Source organism: Hemiscyllium ocellatum, chromosome 10 (genome assembly GCF_020745735.1).
Source record: "Hemiscyllium ocellatum isolate sHemOce1 chromosome 10, sHemOce1.pat.X.cur, whole genome shotgun sequence".
NCBI classification, from domain to species: Eukaryota; Metazoa; Chordata; class Chondrichthyes; order Orectolobiformes; family Hemiscylliidae; genus Hemiscyllium; species Hemiscyllium ocellatum.
In genome coordinates this window covers 103,812,495-103,824,716 of record NC_083410.1, presented here as the reverse complement: position 1 = coordinate 103,824,716, position 12,222 = coordinate 103,812,495, and the positions used below count along the sequence as shown (strand labels likewise).

The following is a 12,222-nucleotide window of genomic DNA, read 5'->3' as shown; positions in this document are numbered from 1 at the left end:
ATAGCTGGGGCTGCTTTCCCTGGAGCGTTGGAGACTGAGGGGTGACCTTACAGAGGTTTACAAAATCATGAGGGGCCTGGGTAGGATAAATAAGCAAAGTCTTTTCCCTGGGATGGGGGAGTCCAGAACTAGAAGGCATAGGTTTAGGGTGAGAGAGGAAAAAATATAAAAGAGACCTAAGGGGTAACCATTTCACGAAGAGGGTGGTACATGTATGGAATGAGCTGGCAGAGGAAGTGGTAGAGGCTGGTACAATTGCAATATTTAAGAAGCATCTGGATGGGTATCTGAATAGGAAGGGTTTGGAGGGATATGGGCCGAGTGCTGGCAGGTGGGACTAGATTGGGTTGGGATATCTGGTCGGCATGGACAAGTTGGACCGAAGGGTCTGTTTCCATGCTGTATGTCTCTATGACTCTATGACTCTAACTGAATGGCATGTTTGGCCATTTCCGAGGGTAATCAAGAGTTAACCACGTTGTTGTGGGTGTGGAGTCACAATTAGGCCAGACCAGGTCAGGCTGGTAGATTTCCTTCCTTAAAGAAGCCAACCACGTTCTGCAACACTCTGGGTCATCTGCATTTTATTTTACAGGATATTTATTACTCACACACCAGGTATGATGGGATTTGAACTCATGTTAACTGATCTTGGCAACTGCTCGATTCCAGTTCCCTGAGGAAAACCATTGGCGATCTCCCAAAATGGGAAGCCAACAGCTGATGCCAATTATCCTCTGGTGTAGCAAATCGTTATGCCATGGACCAGAACTGTACATGGATTCTAACTCTCCTATCTGTCTTCTTAGATGGAGTCTATGTCCCAGGGTGCTCAGGGATGTGTCAAAAGTGGATTTGTCGGTGACTGTCTTGGGTCAGAGAATCAACATGCCCATTTGTGTATCAGCCACTGCCATGCAAAGGATGGCACATCCAGAAGGTGAAGTGGCGACTGTGAAAGGTAATTGTTGTTGTCAGCTGAGTTCTTTTCAAAGTGACTTGCATCGCAATGCTCATTTTGTAATCATTTCCTTCATACATTGTCAACCATCCAATGGGAAATATGCTGAATCTCAGGGCCTACCTCGATTGGCGGGAAATTGTTTCCAGCGCGGTTCACTCGTAACAGCCAAAGATCTCATGGAATTTCCAGCACTAATGACTCCCAGCACACATGAAGTTTCTGCACCATTGTTTGTACTCGTTTTCAAAAAAAAAGTCATGCTCAGGTTACCAGGCCCACCCTCAAAACTCGTCATAGATTGTCCTGCAGAGGGTAGTTTCTGTAATACCCATTTAATAAAATAAGTGTGTAAGAAATAGGATTGGATTAGTCCATATGCTACTTTGATTCTGCTCCACCATTCCAGTCTTCCCCTTGACTCTATTTAAGTGCCAGCTCTCCGTAACCCTTGACTTGCCCATAGTTCAAAAATTCCATCTCAACCTTTTCAGTGTTCAATGACCCTGCCTCCGCAGTGCTCTTGTGTAGAGGATTCTAAAGATGCATAACCCTCTGAGAGAATGAAAGCCCATCCATTTGCTGATTAAATGGGACTTGGTGAGGCTCTTAAAAGGAAGACTATTTTTAGGCCCGAACCCATAAAAGCATCTTTGCTTCTAAATATTAGATGTATTTTTCTTTTAAACTTATGAAGGAACAGATTAATGCATACCAATGAAACTAGTATAGGCTTCTTTTAAAAGAAACATCAATCGTTGTAATTTAACATCAGATTACACAGATGAGACATCAGTTGGATAATATCTTATGCAAAGATTATTGTCAGCCATATCAATCAAAGCTGCACTCATTTGCCACTTCCAGATACTTTTGGGTGTATGTGCTATCACACTTGAATATTTACATAAGGAGTAAATAATTCAAAATATTTATTGCCTTTAAGCACATGCAGTTGCCAGTCCTTTTCTGCATCTTTTATGCTTTTTCATGTCTGCTCTCCATCCCCTGTTATTAATGTAGCATTGAGGAGTTTCTTTTGGACTATTAACCATTACCTTTGCAGCTGTACATTCTCCACACTCTCCACTTGGTTGTGTTTCAAATAAATATGAGGCTATCCCCACTTGCGCTTACGGAAGTGCAAATTGGATACCAGTGATGGTACGTGTGCAGTATAAAGCTTCGAAGGTTGCTGTCTGAGATCCAGCGTTCATCCGAAGCTTCCTAAAAACTGCATCTCCATCACCATTTAATGACAGAGAATAGCACGATGTTCCACATTTAATCAACAATCTTGGCAGAAGGAGCTTATCCAGCGTATTCCAATCCCTTTCAATGACACGTCAAGTTTTAAATATTCGCTTTTATGAAAGACCTACATTAGTACCTGTTTTCGCGAATCCAAAGAGGATATTCACTTTTACAAAATTTTTCCCAATTAAATCATGCTTTATGCCATTTTCAGCTTCCGAAAGGTTTCCTGGGAATGCTCTTCTTTCAGGTAGCGGGGGATATCTGTACCACCAAATAATCTCTCTGTCACTGGAAATTGATTTGTCGAATGTGGTGTCTCGTTCCAGTCATTATTTCACTCTCTTTGCTTTATTTCCTGTGTCTGATTTGGCACTGACTTCACCATGTGCTCCAATAATCTGATGTTCCACTTCAGGCAGGTGCCAGATACTCGATGGAGAAAACTGTGGTCTTTGTATTCTTAATGAAAACTGAAAGAACAGTGGATGCTGTAAATCAGAGACAAACATCAGAAATTGCTGGAAAAACTCAGCCGGTCTGGCAACAACTGTCGAGAGAAATCAGAGCTAACGTTTCAGGTTGAGTGACCCTTCCTCAGAATCTTCTCAGACCTGCTGAGCTTTTCCAGCAGTTTCTGATTTTGTCTCTAATTTACAGCATCTGCAGTTCTTTTGGACCAGCTCAGCAGGTCAGAGAGGGTTCTGAGGGAAGGGTCACTCAACCTGAAATGTTAACTCTGATTTCTCTCCATAGATGCTGCCAGACCTGCTGAGTTTTTCCAACAATTTCTGTTTTTGTCTTTCTATTCTTGCCTGGTGGTGAATTCCAGTGTGAAAGAAGCTTATATTTCTGGGCCAAATATAAGTCCACTGTCAATCACTCACTGCCAATCAGAAAATAGGCCCATCACATTTTTGTGTATTTTCATTTATTCAAACCCTCACCTCCAATCCCTCCTCCCCCCACCCCCAAACCATCTTTTCCTCTGCATGACTTGCAGAGGTCATTTTCCTTTTCATTTGACCTCTGACCTGTTTGGATTCATGTTTACTTCATACAAATGATTAAGTATTCATTCTGTGTGCTCAGCACTATTTGTTCAAAGAATTTCTCTAACTCTGTACTCAAGTATTGGACAACATCCTAATCCATCTGATTTGAATACCCTCATTACTTAAGTAAATACAGAATGCCCTGGTGGCAATTTTGACTTTAGATCAAATGGATGCTATTAATTGAACTGTGTACATCATTCTGAACATTAATTCTATTAACTTGAATACGAACAGGAATCAGGAGATAACTATAATCAATAATGCCTCTCTCACACGATCAGCTGAAGTCAGCTGAAGGAATAAGAATCGACAACAGATAAAGTTAGGTTTCAGTGTCGTAGAGTCATAGAGTTGCGCAGCATGGAAACAAACCCTTCTGTCCAATTTGTCCCTGTCAACCAGATATCCTAAATTAACCTAGTCTCATTTTTTAGCACTTGACCCACATCCCTCTCAACCCTTCCTATTCATATACCTATCCAGATGCCTTTTAAATGTTGTAATTGTACCAGCCGCCACCACTTACTCTGGCAGCTCATTCCATACACACGCTACCTTTGTATTTAAACAGTTGTCCCTTAGGTCTCTTTTATATCTTTCCCCTCTCATCTTAAGCCTATCCCCTTTAGTTGTGGACTCCCCAACCCAGTGAAAAGACCGTGTCTATTTACCCTATCCATGCCCCTAATGATTTTATAAGGCCAATAAGGTCATACCTTAGCCTCCGACGCTCCAGGGAAAACAGCCCCAGCCTATTCAACTTCTCCTATAGCTTAAACCCTCCAACCCCTGCAACACCCTGGTAAATCTTTTCTGAACCCTTTCAAGTTTAACAGTGCCAGCGATGTTCTTTCACAGATGCTAAACGTCTCAGATGTATAAGGAAAGGCAGTTTGATTGGAATGGATGAGTCAGACCATCACTTGTTATCTACAAAATTAGAATTGTATGGCCTGTTCATTGTTGCTGGGTCAAAATCCTGGAACGCCTTTGCATACAGCGCCATGTGTAAACCCACACCACGTGGACCACAACGGTTCAAGATGGTAGCTCACTGTTACCATCTCAAGGGCAATTAGAGAAGAGCAGTAAATACTGACCTTGCCAGTGATACCTACATTCAAGAAGAGATTGCAATCAGCCTGTACATACTGTTGTGCTAATAGCTTTCAGTTGTGACTTACAGGTAGCAAAACCGAGCAAAGATTGGTGCACAGTAGTTCTATCAGAATATGGATCTGTAACAGAGTAGTCAGCAAATTTACATTATGAGCTTCCCCATTAGACCACAAGACACAGGAGCAGAAATTAGGCCATTCACCTCATTGAGTCTGCTCCACCATTTAATCAGGGAGGAGGCTGGAAGAACACAGCAAGCCAGGCAGCATCAGGAGGTGCAGAAACCAACATTTCTTCAGGAAAGGTTACACCTGAAACATTGACTTCTCTGCCTCCTGATGCTGCCTGGCTTGCTGTTCTCTTCTAGCCTGGTGACTCAGTGGTTATTACTGCTGCCTCACAGCGCCAGGGATGTGGGTTTGATTCCTGTCTCAGGTGACTGTGTGAAGTTTGCACATTCTCCCTGTCTCTGTGTGGGTCTACTCTGGTTTCCTCCCACAATTTTGCTGCCTGACCTGCTGCGCTTTTCCAGCAACACATTTGTTTAGCTCTTTCCTCCCACTATCCAAAGATGTGCAGGCCAGGTGAATTGGCCATGCTAAATTGCCTATAGTGTTAGGTGAATTCATCTGGGGTAAATATAGGGTCTAGGTGGGTTACTCTGCAGAGGGTCGGTGTGGACTTGTTGGGCTGAAGGGCCTGTTTCCACTCTGTAGGGAATCTACCTGTTTTGGATACCAGAATCTGCAGTTTTCTTGTCTCCTGCCATTCAATCATGGCTGATAAGTTTCTCAATCCCGTTCTCCCACTTTCTGCCCGTAACCCTTAACAATCAAGAACCTATCTATCTCAGTCTTAAATATACTCAATGACCTGGCCTCTACAGCCTTCTGTGGCAATTAATTCCATCAATTCACCACTCTCTGGCTGAAGACATTTCTCCTTATCTCTGCTCTAAAAAGTCTTCCCTTTACTCTAATTATAATTCTCATCATAATTTGCTATGTTTTCACATCCTTTATGAAGTTTCATTTGTAAGCACTGTATTAAATGAAAGCTGAAACTAATGTTAAGCCAGAAAATATAATGAAGAGTTACGGGTAAGGTGAAAACTCTTTGGAGTAAATGAGATTACACACTACCAATTGTTGGCCACTATCCGTCTCCATTAATAGCTAGTCACCCTCCTAGCCAGATCGTTAACCACTCCTTTGTCTGTCCAACTGTTCTTCTCTTTCGTTGGGTTCTATCCCCACCTATTGTTTGCTTCCTGCCTACAATCCCCCCCAAACCCTATATTTTGTATATAAACTGACCTTTTCTGTCAGTTCTGAGGAAGGGTCACCAGACCTGAAATGTTAACTTGGACTTCTCTTCACAGGGACTGCGAGACCTGCTGAGCTTTTTCAGAACCCTCTGTTTTTGGACCTCATAGAATCTGTGTTCCCTGATTGGGGCTGTTAATCTGGTCCAATCAGGGAGCCCTGGCTGACAGATACAAACAGGAGTGTCTAGGGGTTAATTTTTTTTTAAAGAATAAAAAAAATTAAAAAAAGAAAAAGAAAAAAAAACAGGAGTGTCAGAGGTTCTGTTCCCTCTGAGAGCTGGCTCTGAGGGAGCTGGATCAGTGTTGCACATGTAAATAAGGGGTGAATTGTGATGGGATACTGGCATCTGTGCAATTATTTCAGGGAAAATCACAATTAAACCCACCAACCCATGCCAGTTCTGGGGTGGCACAGTGGCTCGGTGGTTAGCACTGCTGCCTCACAGCGCCAGTGAACTAGGTTCAATTCCTGCCCCGGGCGACTGTGTGGAGTTTGCACATTCTCCCCATGTCTGCGTGGGTTTCCTCCAGGTGCTCTGGTTTCCTCTCACAATCTGAAGATGTGCAGGTTGGGTGGATTAGCCAGGCTAAATTGCCCACAGTGTTAGGTGCATTAGTCAGGGGTAAACGTAGAGGAGTGGGTCTGGGTAGGTTACACTTTGGAGGGTCGTGTGGACTTGTTGGGCCAAATGGCCTGTTTCCATACTGTAGGGGACCTAACCTAATGATGTGGGACCTGCAGGCTCTTTTAGCAGTTTGGTATCTCTGAGGCTGAAAGTCTGCTCTATTGCCATAGCAAGGACTCAAGCAGCAGTTATAAGTGTGAGTGAGTGTCAGCGGTCACAACGTTGGCTTGGGTTCAAACTGTTGAGCAGTGAAGCAGACTTACTGAGCTAAATGACCTCCCCCTTCTCCTGTCTCTTTATGTTCCAATTTTCGGATCTCACAGGAGAATTAGCTAGCTGGTACATTATTGTACCATTATTTAGTGCAAACGTAACTGCCTCAATGTCATGTCTGCAGTTGAATGACATTGCATGACCCAAGCCTGGCTCTTAAAAAAAATATTTTCAATCAGTGAGCACCACCTGAAATGTAACCATAAATTGGGCCATTAATTATGTCTCTTTACTCATTAAATACAGCATTATGCAGGACTTTGCAGTAATGGTTCAACAGAAAAATTTCCTAACTGTGTCTTAGTGTGGAAAGATCACTAATCCTCTCTGAAACCAGGAATGTATACTAATAACACACCTCAGAAAAGAATTTTCTTTTTGTTACAAAATGTGTTAGTTGAGTAGATTACGTATGTGCTTGAGTACTCTCAGAGAAAGCTTTTTGCTGTATCAAATACAACAGACATACAGATTACCACCACCTTCTCAAGGGCAATTAGGATGGGCAATAAATGCTGGTTTGGACCCACACCCTCTGAAAGAATTAAAAAAAGGATTAAAATCCTCCTCCATAGTCTGCATATGAGTCTCAGTTTATTCGCGAAGAAACTAGGAATATTATCGTTGCATGCGATGCTTGCTTTCATTTGGCTAATTAAAAATAAAAGAATTGTTATTTCAGCTTTGTAACCATAAGGTTAGACTAGATTCCGTACAGTATGGAAACAGGCCCTTCAGCCCAACAAGTCCACACTGACCCTCTGTGACTAACACACCCAACACTATGGGCAATTTACCATGGCCAATTCACCTGCACATCTTTGGACTGTGGGAGGAAACTGGAGCACCCGGGGGAAACCCACGCAGACACGAGGAGAATGTGCAAACTCCAACAGACAGTCGTCCGAGGTAGATGTTAACTCCGCTGGCCCACTTCACACATACACACATACACACACACATACACACACACACACACACACACACACACACACACACTCACATAGGCACACACACACAGACATGGACACACAGACATGAACGCACACACATAGACAGACAGACACACACACACAGAGATACATACTCACAGACGCACTCACACAGACACACAAACACACACACGTACTTACACAGATACACATACACACAGACACAGATACAAACGGACACAGACACACACAGACACAGACATGCACACACGCACATGCATGCACACACACAGACACATATGCACACACAGACACACACTCTCACACACTCACAGACGCATTCACACAGACAGACACAAACACACTCACACAAACACACTCATACAGACACACTCACACAGACACAGACACAGACACACACATACATACATACACGCACTCACATAGACACACATACACGCAGACACAGACACACACACAGACATGCATGCACGTACATGCATGACATACACACATGCAGACATGTGCACACAGTCACATACACACACAGGCACATGCACACACACACACACACAAGCATGTGCACACACTCACACAGACACACAATCGCAGAAACACCCATGCACACACACACACACAGACACACAGACATACATACAAACACATATGCACACACACACAATGATAACACACACACAGATACAAATGCACACATGGATAAGACACAAATTAATATGTTAATGAAGGACAGTTAAACTTAACTCTAATGTTAAGTTCACACTTCGATATGGACTGTCCTTTAAAAAGGCTGTCTTTTAATCACAGCCTTGCTAACTGTAACGTCTAACTGTAAATGTAAAAGTGATCCTGACTGTGAGACTTGTATTGAACCAGGAGGTGGCTCTCTCACACCATGAATGATGGCATCTGCCCAATCATTAAATCCTAAAATGCAGAAGGAGGTTATTAGCTCCACCATCCCTCTGCTGGCTCTGTGCGTCAATTTCACTTACTTGCTCTTTCCTGATGGCTCTGTAACCTACTTCCCTTTCTGGTGTTCATCCAATTCCTATTTTGAAAGTTACTATTGTGTTGACTTTCTTCCAAAAGTATAAGTCACAGGAGCAGAAGGAAGCCATTCAGCCCAAGGGATCCACTCTGTCATTCAATGGCTGACCCTCCAATCCAGTTCCTTGCCTTTTCCCTATGACCCTTGATTCCTTATTGTCTATCTCAGCCCTGAATACACTCAACTGTTCACAGCCTCCACCGCGCTCAGGAGTAAAGAAGTCCATTAATTCACGACCCACTGAGAGAAAACTTTTCTCACATCGCTGTCTTAAATGGGTGACCTCTTCCACTGAGAATCTACTGTCTGGCCCAAGACCCAATGTCATGAGGAAACAACCTTCCTGCATCTACTCTGTCAAATCCTCTGAGAATCTGACATATGCAGCATGGGGATGCACGGTGGCTCAGTGGTGAGCACTGCTGCCTCACAGTGCCAGGGACCTGGGTTTGATTCCCGCCTTGGGTGACCACCTGTGTGGAGATTGCACATTCTCTCTGTGTCTGTGTGGGTGTGCTCCAGTTTCCTCCCACGATCTGCAGGTTCGGTGAATTGGCCATGCTAAATTGCCCATGGTGTCAGGTGCATTAGTAGGGAGTAGGTAAATGGGTCAGGATGGGTTAATCTTCGGAGGGCCGGTGTGGACTTGTTGGGCCGAAGGGCCTGTTTATGCATTGTAGGGAATCTGATCTAAATATAGGGTAGGGGAATGGGTCTGGGTGGGTTACACTTTGGAGGGTCAGTGTGGACTTGTTGGGTTGAAGGGCCTGTTTCCATACTGTAGCGAATCTAATCTATACCTGATCTAAAGCAACTGTTAGGTCATATGATCTACATAGAGGCAGATACCTTTCAAAATAGATGCAAATTCCCCCACATGATCAATGCAATGATTGCAAAGCAAAATTTTGCTTTTTCAAACTTTTGCTACAATTTTAAAATATATTTATTTGTGGGCTTTGTGTGTCGCTGGCTGGACCAGCATTTAATGCCCATCCCCAGTTGCCCTTAGGAAGGTGGTACTGAGCTGCCTTTTTGAACCACTGCCCTCCGCCTGTTGTAAATAGACCCAGTGTGCTGTTAAGGAGGGAATTCCAGGATTTTGACCCACAGGATGGTGAGTGGTTCGGAGGGGAACTTGCAGGTGGTGGTGGTGTTTGCATCTAACTGCTGCCCTTGTCCTTCCAGATGCAAGTGTTCATGTGTTTGGAGAATGTTGTTGAAGGAGCTTTGGTGAAATTCTGCAATGCCTTCTTGTAAATAGTACACACTGTTGCTACTGAGCGTTGATGGTGGAGGGATTGGATGCTTGTGAATGTGGTGCCAATCATATTTCATGCTTTACCCAAAGTCTGTTTACCATCTTCAAGGCACAGGTCAGGAATTTGATGAAATGCTCTCCAATTGCCTGGATGAAAGCATCTCCAACAACACTTATGAAGATCAATATCATCCAGCACAAAGCAGCCCACTTGATTAGCTTTCCAACTACCATCTTAAATGTTCACTCAGACTTCCAGCAATGCACAGTGACAGCAGTGTATACCATCTATAACATGTCTTGCAGCAACTTAGTTACTCTCATTTGATAACACTTTCCAAAATTGCAACTCCTAAAACCTGGTAGGACAAGATAAAGCAGATGCATGGGAGTGCCACAACCAGCAATCTTCTCTCCAAGCCATACGCTATTCCGACTTGGAAATGATCACCATTCCTTCAGTGTCATGCCCGAACTCCCTTCCCAGTGGGTGTATCTCCACCAAATAGACGGCAGCAATTCAGGAACGCAACACACCACACCACCTTCTCAAGGAAGGGCATTGGTGAGGCCTCTTCTGGAACACTGTGTCCAGTTCTGGTTGCCCAGTTACAGGAAGGATATTATCAAGCTGGAGAGGGTTCAGAAGAGATTTACCAGGATGTTGCCGGGTATGGAAGGTTTGAGTTATAAAGAAAAGCTGGATAGGCTTTCACTTTTTTCACTGGAGCTGAAGAGATTGACAGGTGACCTTATGGAGGTCTATAAAATAGTGAGGGGCATACATAGGGTTAATGGAAGCTTTTTCAAGACTAGGGGGCACATTTTTAAGGTGAGAGGAGAGAGATTTGAAAAAGACGTGAGAGGCACATGTTTCATACAGAGGGTGGTTTGCGTGTGGAAATAATTCCCTGAGGAAGTGCTGGACACGGGCACAATTAAAACGTTTAAAAGGCGTTCAGATAAGTACATGAATAGGAAAGGTTTTGAGGGATATAGGTCAGGAGTGGGCAGGTGGGACTAGTTTTGTTTGGGATTATATTGGACTGAAGGGTCTGTTTCTGTGGATAACTCTATGACTCCTTAAGGGAACCACTAGCTGGCCTAGCCCACGATACCAACATCATGTGAATAAATTTTTTAAAAGATGTAGTTGTGGGATCGAGAAATGCAATGACAGGTCAAAGATATTATAATACTCTGTCCTCCAGGAGATTTCAAGGAAATAAATTATCTTCACCTCAGATGCTTTTCCTTCAGTGTATAGTTATTATTTTCTTGTCAGTTGCACCTAATGGCTCAGAAAATCAGACAATTGCAATTTAAGTAGACACAAATTTCCAAGACAAACAAAAAGCCAGAAATCACCAAAGAAACTCAGCAGGTCTGCTGGCACCTGTGGAGAGAAAACAGAATTAATGTTTTGAGTTCAGTGACCTTGCTTCAGGATTGAAGGTATTTAGTTAAAGGTGGTATTTATACTGATGACAGAAGGGTTGTGGAAAGGAGTGGGCTGATGGGTGGAGACAGAAACCAGAGAAAGAGAGAGAGAGAGAGAGAGAAAGAAATTCCAAGTAGTTGGTTGCACCCTCAACATTTTAACATTGCATAAAGCTTCTTATAAAGAATTGCTACTTGAGCTAGCTGAGCCTGATAGAATTCTGGTACTTGTATACAGATTCTTGGATGGTGCTGTAATGGACTGGAGAAGAGTAAGAATGATGACCTGGTCAATATTTATACTTTTAATAACAACAACTCACAAAAAAAAACAATGTTGTTATGGCCTCGTTGCTATTTATATGAATTTCTGCACATTCAAATTAGCTGTTTCTCATACAATAGTAAAAGCTTTCAGTCACATTCTGATCCCAGTTAATGGTATCGTTGAACAAATCAGATCCCAGCTTGCAACCTGGCTTGATGGATTATATTTAGTTTTTGTTTGGTTTATTGAGGTGGTACTTTGTCACTGGAACAAATGCACACACAGACGCAGATATTATAGAGTCATGGGGTCATACAGCATAGAAACAGGCCTTTCGGTCCAACTCATCCATGCTGAGCACCTTTTCCAAACTAATCTAGACCCTGCGTTTGCCTGTGTTTGGCCCATATCCCTCTAAACTGCTCACTGTCACCTTCTCAAGGGCGACTAGGGATGGGTAATAAATGTTAGCCAGTCAGCAAAGTCCACATCGCACAAATGCATAAATAAACATGTCCCTGTCCAAATGTCTTTTGAGTGTTGTAACTATACCTGCATCTACCACTTCCTCTGGCAGTTCATTCCATACGAACCACCCTTTGTGTGAAAAAGTTCCTTCACAGATCCCTTTTAA

The 12,222-nt window shown here is 43.1% G+C and overlaps 1 protein-coding gene across 1 annotated transcript in view; it reads left to right on the top strand.

The window, feature by feature from the left end:
* Positions 1 to 12,222, top strand: part of hao1 (hydroxyacid oxidase (glycolate oxidase) 1) — a 44,654-nt gene that overhangs the window by 10,924 nt on the left and 21,508 nt on the right. Inside the window, exon 2 of the mRNA XM_060831165.1 lies at positions 810 to 961. Within this exon, the coding sequence (XP_060687148.1) occupies positions 810 to 961 (152 nt within the window). The remainder of the gene's footprint in view (positions 1 to 809; positions 962 to 12,222) is intronic.